We start from the raw sequence: 12,489 nt of genomic DNA, 5'->3' as shown, positions 1-12,489 counted from the left end.
TTTTGCAAATATTCAGATCTTTCCACAATCTCAGAACAATCAACAATCACTCTTATTAAATAAAATTCTAGTATATAAGCTTTTTTCAATGCTACTAGAAGTCCCAAACCTTCTCTGAAAATTGATCGACAAGCTAAAAAATCGTTAACAGTTCTGTTAAAATAGACGAGAACTGCGTCACCTTCGTGCCTGAATACGTCAAAGCTGCTAAAAAAATTACTGTGGTAACAGAAAACTGTTTTGGACAATCAAGTGTTACTATTAGTGTTACAAAATTTCAAAGTTAGTTGACTTTACACTAAAGAATTGATATGGACCAAGAACCAATAATTCAAGCATTTGTTTTCACATTGCAGGCACTATAAATCCTCAAAACGTTAGTACTTCCAATGCAATCGGTACCCTCAAACCGTCAGAATCAACTCCTGTTTCTTCACTCTTTATCGATGCAACGACACAAAGCACTGCAGAAAAGAGGTCAATAAGACTTCATCAGGTAGTCAAGTATGATCAAATTTGACCAATATTTCAAAAATTTCTTCTTCAGGATTTCCAATTTGAGCATCTGCAATTATTGTCATTCTTAGTATTGCAGCGCTAATACTTGTTGTCTCTCTCATCATATGTTACGTTAGAAGTAAGTTGTAGTATTCTACATGCCAAATAGATCTTTACTCTTTGTCCTCCATTGTTTGATTAGAGAAACGACGATCAAGGGCAGCAAGTCAAGAATCAAAATATTCATACATATTTGCTAAAATAACTTTCTAAATTTGACCACTTCTCTAGGGATGATGTCTTGGTAAAATCAGAACCAACTGTGTATGCAATGCCAATGAAGAAGCGAGCGTTGGTATCGCCTTTCATTAAAGAGTTTGCAACTGTAACAGCAAAAGAGCAGCCATCAATAATCCTAGCAAACAAGCATGCATTAGACTCTTCGCAAAACTTACGCAACTGAATGTCCTCTTTACTCGAATATGTCTTAAGCTGAGACCAACATGGCCTCTCAGGTAATTCAAACAAGCAAATAATTCTAATGCATACCAACTAGTCACAATAAAATCGTTCTTGAAGCGAATTTCAAATAGAAACGTTTGAAAATAGCCAAGTCATGTCTACTAGACCTCTGCAGTTTAGCTAGTAACACTGCGTTACCGTACGTATTAAAATCAATAGCATTGCAACCAAGAATTACGTAATTTACGTTAATTAAAATATTCCTATATATGACGTCATAAACGACATGTTCAATAGTACTGTACGCAAGTTACGCGTTCACAGCTACCTTGTCATCATGTAACTGTTTGTTACTATTCTAGCGAATTATCGATCATATTTCATTTTAGGGCGTCAAGCTTAACGAGTCTGAGTTACTTTGCGAGGAAGATGCACAAGCAATGTATGCCAAACCAGTGAAGAGTATAACGGTAAATTCAACGCCCGATATCAAGTACGACAATACGTTAACAGTTACGCAGAAATCGAGCCAAGAAGGCTACAACGTGGCAGCTCGTCACATTACTCATTCAACTGCTCGTTTTCCAAATACGAGGCACATCAACAACGCCGCAATGTCGTCGGTAATTCAAACACACAAACTATGTCGTAACATGAAAATAAATTGTTGTTATTGTTGTGCATTTTAGAGTTTGCAGTATGCTCAGTTGCAGTTTGGAAACAACCCGGTGGGCATTGCAGTTCCATCTTCTACTGCTGTCACGTGTGCTAGCATAAAACGTAACTATGAATTTACCTTGGCTAAGACATTTAGCTAACAAGACTTATGAGTCGGTTCTTCAACGATTATGCAAAATTTGCGTAATTTTGGAATACAAGTAACATTTGGTGCCACGGGTTAACTCTAGGGTAAGCATTTTCATGGTGTTCGCTGGAATTGTCAAACTCCAACTCTAGGAAGTTTGTTTTATATACGTTTGTAGAATAGGCACAGATTCTCTTCGCGATGTAAGCCAATGTATACTGTAGAGTGCATGGTGGGATGTCACCTATTCCAAAGCAAGCGTTAGTCCTAATAAATTTACAAAGGCTATGGAGCTGGGGGATGCAGAGCCGTATAGATGCGGCTCTGGGAGGATGACGGGAATCGGTAATCCCCAACTTTGAGTGCAACCTCCATTTCTGTAAGCAAACAGTATCCTCGTACTACATGTATGTACTCTGATGTCTTTCATGCCCCGACCCCAACTTGCTAGTGGATCAACCGCCCTGTATCCCTACTGCTAGGAATATCGGTGCCAATCGTCCTGACATCTGTTTCAGAAATAAGAAGACGAACACAAACATCGCCAGGGAACAGGCTGAGAAATTGAAGAAATACAGCCTTGCGATTAGAGGTTAGCCGCATGTGACAGTGTCGAACACTGGTTGTTTAAGTGGTGTTGGAATTGTTGGGCACAGTGCACGCAGGTATTGCCCAGTGGCTGGACATTATTGCAGGTCATCACAACCTGCAGCAATTACAGAAAGCAGTGCTTCTTGGATCAAGTCGGATCCTACTTAAAATCATGTCTTCTGTTTAGACAAGCAGTCATGATGGTCTAAGCACCTCTGAGGCAGGGTTTGCCTACGGTGCTTACAAGAACTTTACAAACCAGACTAATCTGATTGAGCACGACAATTTATACTATTAAAATTGGAGGTGTTTGTGTGTGTGTGTGTGTGTGTGTGTGTGTGTGTGTGTGTGTGTGTGTGTGTGTGTGTGTGTGTGTGTGTGTGTGTGTGTGTGCGCGTATGGATGTATGTATAAGTTTGATAGTCGGCTAGACCGTATCATGCACGAGGCTAAAATTCGTTATACAGGCGTAACTCGGCATGGGTAAGAACATAGGCAGGTCGCGTCGGCCTCCAGCTTCATTTCGGTCCCCTTTTGGAGCTGGAACGTAGAACTAAACTATGCTGTAGAACTACTCTAACGAGCAGGGTTTGTCAGGAAAGAGACTGAATGCCTCTGATAGACTCAATTTGAAGAAAAGTTGAGTTACGCGGATTTCATCTCATAGCGTAGTTTTCTTTTCTCATAAGTTAAGAAACATGCAGAGCACTAGTATGTCGCCACACAGCCTTGCATCTAGCTTCTCACTGGACTACTATTTACTAACTAGCCGAACACGAACGTGCTCATCATCACATTCACCTGCATAGCTAAGTGAAATCAATGACTGCAAAGGGCGCGCGTACACGCCATTCGACGACATTTCGAGACAAGAACTCACATGGCGATGGCTGTTCAACGGTACAGGCCATAAAACGTTATTCGTAGCTTGCCTAGAAAGGAAGATAGCATCGATTATTACATTCTGTAGACACCCAGCATGTAACCACTGGCACGAGAAGCGGTAATATTATCTTGCCTCTTTATAACATTTATAGGGTCTTTAGTTCACCGGAATTTGGTGATGCGGCAACACGGAAGACCTTTTCTTTTGCGCTGCATGAGGGCGGGTAAGGGTCTGGTTGCGCGGGACTACCATTTATCTATGATAGCTACCTTCATAGAGTGTCCGCTCTTACAGAGAACGCACCTACACACCTCGTGTACCTTGTAGTTGAAAGGGACATGTCAAGCCTGATGGTCTAGTTTCGACAAGTATAGTGGTTCAGCCAAGCGCTATACAGCACTGGCCTACGCAATACTTATTTTCTTGAATACATACAAATTTTAAATTTAAAAATCAAACTTATCGTAGAAAAGATATCATATGAACAGAAATAATTAACATTTACGTACGGGATATTTGAAAGGTGGCTTGCTTAACAGATGTCACGCCACATTCGTGTGACTCCATCGTGCAAGACGCAAAAGACTACAGTCTGTGTAACTATCGGCACAAAAGTCGAAAACATTGTCACAATTTCAAGGCACCGTGCTAGAGTAAGAAGTTCTGTCTTGGTAAGGTATGGTCAATTACTATAACGTAGTTTTCAGTCATGTTGTACCTACTTTATGTGCAGACCTAGCTCACAATGCTCGACAAGAACTTGACCTTTCATCTATTCATCTTTCAGTTATCTATCGTTGTCGCTATTTTGAAGTCTGTCTCTAGTGACCAAACAGTACATTGCTCAACTGAAAAAAACCGTAAATTGTTATGCGCATGCTTGGTGTATTTTGTAATATTGTGCAGCATTTTACTTGTTAATCGTGTATTAAATAGGAAGTTAATAAATTGTACCAATTAATTAAATATTGATCGTTTGGTTTATATTGTAACAGTCACATTGTACAAGAAAAATATTACGGTGTACCAAGTAGTTAGGACTACCACTGCATTCTTTCCAAATCAATCCGACAGAAGGCTAAAAAGTGCATCGTCCCAAAGCTACAACTGGACCGTCGACGCTTTTGGAAAAAATGTTACCTACAAGTGGAGAAGTCGGAGGGCAGTCAAGCGGTCAAACAAAAAACCAAGTTCTACAACGTTCACGTCGTGGTACAAACAGCTTCGTTCAACTATAAATGAGAGATACGATGGTGTAGTACGCCTAAGATATAGAGTTCGACTAAAAGATTCTACGATCTTTTATTCAGAAACGGCGACTTTACGTATCGGTGGTAAGCTAGAATCAAATACTAAGCACAATAAAAATATTTAAATAATTACTAAGGTCATAATTTATACAATTAAATACTATTAATGTTTAACATAGTAAAACTACATTATCATTTATCGTTGTGTAATTATCTTACCTTACATATTATTGTTTAATAGTAATAAAATCTAATTTTGGCACATTGCAGCACTTCCTAAAATCTCAAAACCATCGAATATTTCTCGGAGGAACTTAGGCTCTAGAGTAGAAACTTGTTTCAATGTTACCGGAACTCCTAAACCTTCCCTAAAAATTTATGGGCAAGTCAGCAACGCCATCATGACTTCTGCTAATAAAACAGAGAACTGTGTCTACTTCAATCCTAAAAATGTCAATGATACCGAAACCATTACTGTGATAGCAGAAAACTGTTTTGGAAAATCTAATATTACCATAAAGCTTTCCAATTTTCAAAGTAAGTTTTTACACTAAAAACTTGACACTCAAGGAGAATCTATAGATAAGGTATTTGTTTGGACATCGCAGACAATCTAAATACTGAAACACTCAAATCAAATACTCCAACTGTTAGTACTTCAAATGCGTCCAATACTCTGACACTATCGTCACAATCGGCTATTGTTTCTTCATACTTCACTGGTGCAACAACAAAAAGCGCTGCAGCAACAAAAGGCAATACAACTACATCAGGTAACCAAATGCAATCAAATGTAACCAATATATTTAAATTTTTTTAAAGGATTTCCAGTTTGGGCATCTGCAATTATTGCAATTTTTAGTATTGCAGCGCTAATACTTCTTGTCTTTCTCATCACATTTTATGTTAGAAGTAAGTTTAGTATTCAAAATGTCCAATAAGTCCTGACATGTTGTCATACATTGTTTGATTAGAGAAGCGATCTTCAAGAGCAGCAAGTCAAGAATCAAAGTATTCATACACATTTGCTAAAATTACTTTCTAAATTTGATAATTACCTCTAGGAACCATGTCTTGGAGGAATCAGAACCAACTGTGTATGCAATGCCAATAAAGAAGCGAGCGGTGGTATCACCTTTCATTAAAGAGTCTGCAACTGTCACAGCAGAACGGCAGCCATCAATGGTCCTAGCAAACGTGCATCCATTAGACTCTTCGCCAACTAACCCAACCGAATGTCCTCTTTACTCGAATTTGTCTCAAGCTGAGACCAACATGGCCTCTCAGGTAGTTCAAGCAAGCCAATAATTCTAATGCATACAAACTAGTCACAATAAGATTGTTCTTGAAGCGAATTTCAAATACAAACTTTGAATCTCTTTGCAATAAACAGTAAGCAAAAATAGCCAAGTCATGTCTACTAGACCTCTGCAGTTTAGCTAGTAACATTTCGTTACCCTACGTATTAAAATCAATAACAGTACAACCCAAATTACATAATTTACGTCAATTAAATATATTCCTTTAAATAACGTCACAAACGTCACGTTCAACAGTATTGTACGCAAGTGACGCGTTGACAGCTACCTTCTCATCATGTAACTGTTTGTTACTATTCAAGCGAATTATTGATCCTATTTTACTTTAGGGCGTCAAGCCTGACGAGTCTGAGTTACATTGCGAGGAAGATGCGCAAGCAATGTATGCCACACCAGTAAAGAGTAAAACGGCAAATTCACAGCCTGAAATCGAGTACGACAATACGTTAACAGTTACGCAGAAATCGAGCCAAGAAGGCTACGACGTGGCAGCTCCTCACATTACTCATTCAACTGCCCGTTCTCCAAATACGAGGCACGACGAGAGCGCCGCAGCGTCGCCCGTAATTCAAACACACAAACTATGTCATGACATGAAAATAAATTGCAGTTCTTGTTTTCAATTTTAGACTTTGGAGTATGCTGAGTTGCAGTTTGGAAACAACCCGGTGGGCCCTGCAGTTTCTTCTTCCGCTGCTGTCACGTATGCTAGCATAAAAACATAACTATGAAATTTACTCTTGACGAAAACGTTTAGTTAACAAGACTTTTGAGTCGGTTCTTTAACGATTATGCAAAATTTGCGTAATTTTGAAATACAAGTAAAATTTGTTGCCAAGGATAACTCCAGGGTACGCATTTGTATGGTCTTCGCTCGAATTGTCAAACTCCGACCCTAAGAAAATCTGTTTCATATAAATTTCTTTTAGCATAGAAACCGATTCTCTTCGCAATGTAAGCCAATGTATACTGTAGAGTGCTTAGAGTAAGATAATTAAGTAGTGAGTATCGAATCACCAAGTCACCTTTTATTCCCAAAGCAGGCGTTAGGTCTAATAGATTCAAGGACGGTGGAGCTGGGGGAAGCAGTGCCGTATAGATACGGCTCTTGGGAATGACGGAGTTTGGGAATAACCAAATTTGAGCGCAACCTCCATTTTTGCAGAGCAAACAGTATCATCTACTCTGATGTCTTTCATGCCCCAACCCCCAACTTGCGAGTGGATCCGCCGCCCCTGTACACCTACTGCTAGGAAGATCGGTGCCAACCATCCTGACATCTGTTTCAGAAAAGAAGACAAACACTTGTCTTCTTATTGATATCAGCTGTCCTACTGATGGTACCGTAACATCGCCAGGAAACAGGCTAAAAATTGAAGAAATACGGTGACTTGCTAGTGGAGATAAGCCGCATGTGGCAGTGTCGAACACTGGTTCTTCCTGTGGTGTTGTGATTGTTGGGCACAGTGCATGCAGGAATTGCCCGGTGGCTGGACATTATTGCAGGTCATTACTACCTGCAACACTTACAGAAAGCAGTTCTTCTCGAATCCAGTCGGATCCTATGTAATATCATGTCTTCTGTTCAGACATGCAGCCATGATGGTCTAAACCCATCTAAAGCATGGTTTGCCTCCAGTGCTTACAAGAGACCTTAAAAACCAGACTGATCAGGTTAAACACGATAATAATAATAATAATAATAATAATAATAATAATAATAATAATAATAGGCCGGGCTTAGTGCTTTCAATAATGACTACCACTCCATGGTTTAGGGCTTCAAAACCCAGTAACAACATAAATTAGATGATGAAACTTTTCTGTCTTTCTTTTTCATATTTCTCTAACTTTATCCATAAAACTATAAGTCGTTTCAGTCATTGAGAAGTTCAACGATGACGTTCAGCGCTTTCCTGGTGGTCTTTGATATCCACTAAGCGTGCTGTACACGAGTTCGCAGTCACCGTAATGCGTGCAATCTACATCAAATTGTCTAGTCATTAATCGCCGTGTGAAATCCACAAGAACATATACCCTGCTGGGCTCAAATGGCAGGTTGATGAGGGACCAGATGGGAGTAAAGACCCCACTTGCACATCATGAAGGGGCATAGCGACACATAATAATAATCATATTTTTCTCAATAATAATAATGCAGTTGCAAACAAAAACAGAAAAAGACGAACGGAAACAAAGACACTAACAAAGTAACTTTACACTAACTAATTAACAAATAGAGAGCAATGTAAGTTAGTAAATAACTTTATTCCTTCCTTCAATTCTTTGTATAACCATGCAAAAAATTAAGTTCTTTGTTAATTCAGGCTTCTTTCTGTTTGCCATCCACGAGCTTCCCCTCGCCAGAATATAGAGTCTGCAGCTGTAACAGCAGAACAACAGCCTTCAATGATCCTAGCAAACCAGAATGCATTAGACTCTTCATCAACTAACCAAACCGAAACTCTTCTTTACTCGAATTTGTCTCAAGCTGAGACCAACACGGCCTCTCAGGTAATGAACAAGTAAATAATTCTAATGCGTAACAACTAGTCACAATAAAATCGTTCTTGAAGTGAATTCAGATACAAACATTTGAATCTATTGGCAATGAACAGTAGACAAAAACAGCCAAGTCATCTCTACTAGACCTCTGCAGTTTAGCTAATAGAGTGCGTTAACGTACGTATTAAAACCAATAGCCGTGCATGCAACCAAAATTACATAATTTACGTCAATTAAAATATCCCTATATATCATGTCAAAAACGTGAAGTTCAACAGTACTGTGCGCCAGTTAAGCGTTCACAGCTACCTTTCCATTACGTAATTGTTTGTTGCTATTCAAGCGAATTATCTATCCTATTTCATGTTAGGGCGTCAAGCTTGACGAGTCTGAGTTACTATGCGAGGAAGATGCACAAGCAATGTATGCCACACCAGTAAAGACTACAACGCCAAATTCACAGCCCGAAATCGAGTACGACAATACGTTAACAGTTACGCAGCAATCGAGCCAGGAAGGCTACGACGTGGCAGCTCCTCACATTACTCATTCAACTGCCCGTTCTTCAAATACGAGACACAAAGACAGCGCCGCAATGTCGTCGGTAATTCAAACACACAAACTATACCATGACATGAAAATACATTGCAGTTATTGTTGTACATTTTAGACTTTGGAGTATGCTGAGTTGCAGTTAGGAAACAATCCGGTGGGCCCTGCAGTTCCATCTGCTGCTACTGTCACGTATGCTAGCATACAAACATAACTATGAAGTTCACTCTTGGCTAAGACGTTTAGCTAACAAGACTTTTGAGTCGGTTCTTTAACGATTATGCAAAAATTTGCGCAATTTTGAAATATAAGTGAAATTTGTTGCCATGGGTTAACTCCAGGGTACTCATTTTCATGATCTTTGCTTGAATTTTCAGACTCCGACTCTAAGAAATTTTGTTTCATATAAGTTTGTAACATAACAACAGACTCTCTTCGCTATGTAAGCCAACGTATACTGTATAGTGAGTGCATGGAGTAAGTTAAGTAATGAGTTTCTAATCATCAAATCACCTTCTATTCTAAAACCAGGGGTTAGGTCTAATAAATTTTCAGGGGTTGAGAAGCTGGAGGATGCAGAGCTGTATAGATGAGGCTCTCGGGGGATGACGGGGATAGGGAACCCGAGCTTAGAGCACAACCTCCATTTTGTAAGCATACAGTATCCTCTTACTACGTGTATGTATACTCTGATGTCTTTCATGCCCCGACCCCAACTTGCGAGTGGATCCGCCACCCCTGTATCCCTACTGCTAGGGAGATCGGTGCCAATCGTCCTGACGTCTTTTCCAGAAATAAGAAGACAAACATTTGTCTTCTTATTTATATCAGCGGTCCTGTTGATGGTAACATCGCCAGGAAACATGCTCAGAAATTGACAAAATACAGCGACTTGCGGGTGGAGGTAAACCGCATGTGGCAGTGTCTGACACCTGTTGTTCTTGTAGTGTTGGGATCGCTGAGCACAGTGGACGCAGGTATTGTACGGTGGCTAGACATTATTTCATGTCATCACAATCTGCAGCACTTCCAGAAAGCAATGCTTCTTAAATCCAGTCGGATCCTACGTTAAATCGTGTCTTCCGTTTAGGCATGCAGCCATGATGATCTAAGCTCTTCTGAGGCAGGTTTTGGTTATGATGCTTACAAAAGATCTTACAAACAAGACTAATCTGATCGAACACGACAATAATAATAATAATAGGGTGTGGCTTAGTGGTTAGCGACAATGACTACCACTCCATGGTTTGGAAGTTAAAACCCACTGACAAATTTAAATTATGAAACTTGTCTGTCTTTCTTGTCATGTTTCTCTATTTTTGTCCATGACAGTATGACTTGTTTCAGTCGTTGGGGACTTTGACAATGACGTTCAGAGCTTTCCTGGTGGTCATTGATATCCACTAGGCGTGCTTGTCACGAGTTCGCGGTCACCGTAATGCCTGTAATCTATATCGAATTAGCTAGTCATTGATTGCTGTGTGAACTCCACAGCAACATGTACCCTGCTGGGCTCACCTACCGGGTTAGTGGGCGCCCAGATGGGGGTAGAGACAGCACTTGAGGAGCAAAACGACACATAATAATAATAATATTTTTTCAATAACAGTGCAGTTGTAACACAAAACAAAAAACTTAACGAAAACAAAGACAGTAACTAAGTAACTACACATCAACCAATGAACAAATATAAAGCAATAAATGGTAGTAAAGAACTTATTCCTTCCTTCAAGTCTCTGTATGACCATGCAAACAACTAAGTTCTTTGCTAATACAGGGTTGTACTTGTTTGCCATCCACGAGCTTCCCCTCACCAAACTATTTGCTGGGTACAGTGCCCTTTTCAAGGACAATGTCTGCTGCTTAATTAGCTTAATTATCTTCTCGGACGCTTCAGTATATAAATCAGCCAGTCTTCTTTGACTAGTATAGCATATCCCACCTTCATAAAATATTTATATACCTTTATTCCTACGGCTCTAAATTAAACAAGATTGCTAGCACTATGTACGCATAGAGTCACATCACAATATGTACGACGGCCACACAAACGCGAAAGAGCGTATCTAACCGTTCCGCGAAGCGTACACTTAACACTGTCACGGTCATTTACTCAATACTGAACTGTTTTCTTGCTTTTATGACTAAAAGAGTTTACTGCTTATTATGTCTGTATTTCAGGTAGAGGTTCGTTTCTAACTCCGCCAAATGCCATTTCCATTTTGTCTTTGTATTCATCTTTCGCCAATGGAGGCAATTGTCTAGTGCGAACATCGAGTCGTTGACAGTCCATACCGTAAACCAGACCACCATCTTGGGCTGTTGAAAACCCTGATCCGATAACATGACCGTTGCGTAAAACACCATCCGTCAAGAGATTTCTTGTGCTGCCAGCTTGAATAGACGCCATTGACCTTGTAGCTGTAACCGTGTCAATAGCTCGTTTGATTAGCTGGCCTGTAGCAAACACTCCAGGCTTGCTGTGATCTAGATCATACCTTATGCAACCATGTTTACGTAGCATTATCAGTCCGGCATTGCCTAGTAGACATACACAGGCGATTGCAAAAAGAACCAAGAAAATACCTGCCATATCCAATAGATTAAGTGCTCTATTGTTACCACTGAGACTGCCCTCTTGACAGTTGATGTGTTGTCTTCCTACCGGAAAGTAACGCTCCTCCAGCTCTTCGAAGTAACCATCGTCCCAAGCTGTTAAAATTCGTGAGTCAAAAAAGTTTATCAGATCTTTGTGAATCTCACTAAGGGCGGTGCTTCGTAAAGCGAATCCGACATGAACGTCTTTCAGCGTGGCTTTTACCGTGGCAAGCTGACAAGATGCGTCTTCGCTTTGCAGTACACTCACGACACCCTCGTCGTCGAGGAACGCTGAAATGGTGCCGTTGCGTAGTGCAGCGTCAACTTGAGTTGTGTCTGGAAAACTAATAATATTTGTTTCATTGAACGTAAAGGAAAATCCAGTCTTTCCCGTCAAGTAGCTGCCTAACGCATGTACGGATAGGACGCCAACCTTCTGTTGTTTCAGTTCTTCGAACGTTGTGAATGCCTGATTGTTCGTCTGTAGGATAGAAACCGTGAGATTAGCCGTGAAGCACGACGTAAGAATAAGAACCGCAAAACAAATGACGAGAACGAAAACGCGCCCAGGCAGCGTTATTGCGGCATCGAGATCTTGTGTGTAGCTAAGAGTCGAGAAAGAGTAAAATATGGAATCCCACAACCCGGGGGCCCCCTCCGGGAACTCGTCTCTCTTCCTTTCTAGGAGATATATAACGATGCCGGCTAAGACGAAAAAGACGAAAATGCATATCCAAACGACGATCGAGAAAGGATCAAGAACCCGATCGAATCCTTGAAACGGATCTTTCCTTTGAGTGACGAGAGCTCGAATCGTAAACGTGCCAATATTTTTTGTAAAAGTGACACCAAAATGTGTTAAGTTTAGGATATAGAATGGAAGGGGGGCTATTGCCATGTCGTATGTGCTGTTTTGTTGAATGAGTGATGTAAGCATCTTTATCCACGTGCCATTATGCCTCTCCAACTCATAGTTCTCCACGCATCCCTTTATCACATACTTAAACACGTCGACAGCCCAGC

General features: G+C 40.3%; 4 protein-coding genes and 1 long non-coding RNA gene across 5 annotated transcripts in view; 3 read left to right on the top strand and 2 right to left on the bottom strand.

The window, feature by feature from the left end:
* Nucleotides 1–594: 594 nt before the first annotated feature.
* LOC134177555 (uncharacterized) lies at nt 595–1,852 on the top strand. The gene is made up of 4 exons (XM_062644334.1): nt 595–637; nt 701–1,013; nt 1,350–1,583; nt 1,650–1,852. The coding sequence occupies exons 2-4, from the start codon at nt 1,002–1,004 to the stop codon at nt 1,776–1,778; spliced, it is 375 nt and encodes a 124-aa protein (XP_062500318.1). The 5' UTR covers nt 595–637; nt 701–1,001; the 3' UTR covers nt 1,779–1,852.
* A 2,594-nt stretch (nt 1,853–4,446) lies between these two features.
* Nucleotides 4,447–5,404, top strand: LOC134177252 (uncharacterized). The gene is made up of 3 exons (XR_009969455.1): nt 4,447–4,576; nt 4,763–5,265; nt 5,315–5,404. It is a non-coding gene; the product is annotated as an uncharacterized LOC134177252 (long non-coding RNA).
* A 68-nt stretch (nt 5,405–5,472) lies between these two features.
* LOC134177251 (uncharacterized) lies at nt 5,473–9,253 on the top strand. Its single transcript, XM_062644034.1, has 4 exons — nt 5,473–5,503; nt 5,557–5,779; nt 8,687–8,920; nt 8,987–9,253. The coding sequence occupies exons 2-4, from the start codon at nt 5,597–5,599 to the stop codon at nt 9,080–9,082; spliced, it is 513 nt and encodes a 170-aa protein (XP_062500018.1). The 5' UTR covers nt 5,473–5,503; nt 5,557–5,596; the 3' UTR covers nt 9,083–9,253.
* A 1,574-nt stretch (nt 9,254–10,827) lies between these two features.
* LOC134177565 (uncharacterized) lies at nt 10,828–11,446 on the bottom strand. Its single transcript, XM_062644341.1, has one exon. It carries the CDS (start codon nt 11,390–11,392, stop codon nt 11,033–11,035), a length of 360 nt encoding a protein of 119 aa, XP_062500325.1. The 5' UTR covers nt 11,393–11,446; the 3' UTR covers nt 10,828–11,032.
* Nucleotides 11,395–12,489, bottom strand: part of LOC134177648 (uncharacterized) — a 5,485-nt gene continuing 4,390 nt past the window's right edge. Inside the window, exons 3-4 of the mRNA XM_062644423.1 lie at nt 11,459–12,489; nt 11,395–11,409 (exon numbers count right to left, since the gene is read on the bottom strand). The exon at nt 11,459–12,489 is cut by the window's right edge and continues 251 nt beyond it. Of these exons, the coding sequence (XP_062500407.1) occupies nt 11,395–11,409; nt 11,459–12,489 (1,046 nt within the window). The remainder of the gene's footprint in view (nt 11,410–11,458) is intronic.

The sequence above is a fragment of the Corticium candelabrum genome, chromosome 3, assembly GCF_963422355.1.
Source record: "Corticium candelabrum chromosome 3, ooCorCand1.1, whole genome shotgun sequence".
In the NCBI taxonomy this organism is placed as follows: Eukaryota; Metazoa; Porifera; class Homoscleromorpha; order Homosclerophorida; family Plakinidae; genus Corticium; species Corticium candelabrum.
The sequence above is the reverse complement of the archived record's forward strand: the minus strand, read 5'-3'. Positions and strand labels throughout refer to the sequence as shown.

Coding starts and splice junctions, on each gene's coding strand:
- LOC134177555 (XM_062644334.1), top strand. Junction 1,584..1,649: donor ACAACGCCGCAATGTCGTCG/GTAATTCAAACA, acceptor TGTGCATTTTAG/AGTTTGCAGTATGCTCAGTT.
- LOC134177565 (XM_062644341.1), bottom strand. CDS start 11,392: ATGCTACGTAAACATGGTTGCATAAGGTATGATCTAGATCACAGCAAG.
- LOC134177251 (XM_062644034.1), top strand. CDS start 5,597: ATGCCAATAAAGAAGCGAGCGGTGGTATCACCTTTCATTAAAGAGTCT. Junction 5,780..8,686: donor AGACCAACATGGCCTCTCAG/GTAGTTCAAGCA, acceptor ATTTCATGTTAG/GGCGTCAAGCTTGACGAGTC. Junction 8,921..8,986: donor ACAGCGCCGCAATGTCGTCG/GTAATTCAAACA, acceptor TGTACATTTTAG/ACTTTGGAGTATGCTGAGTT.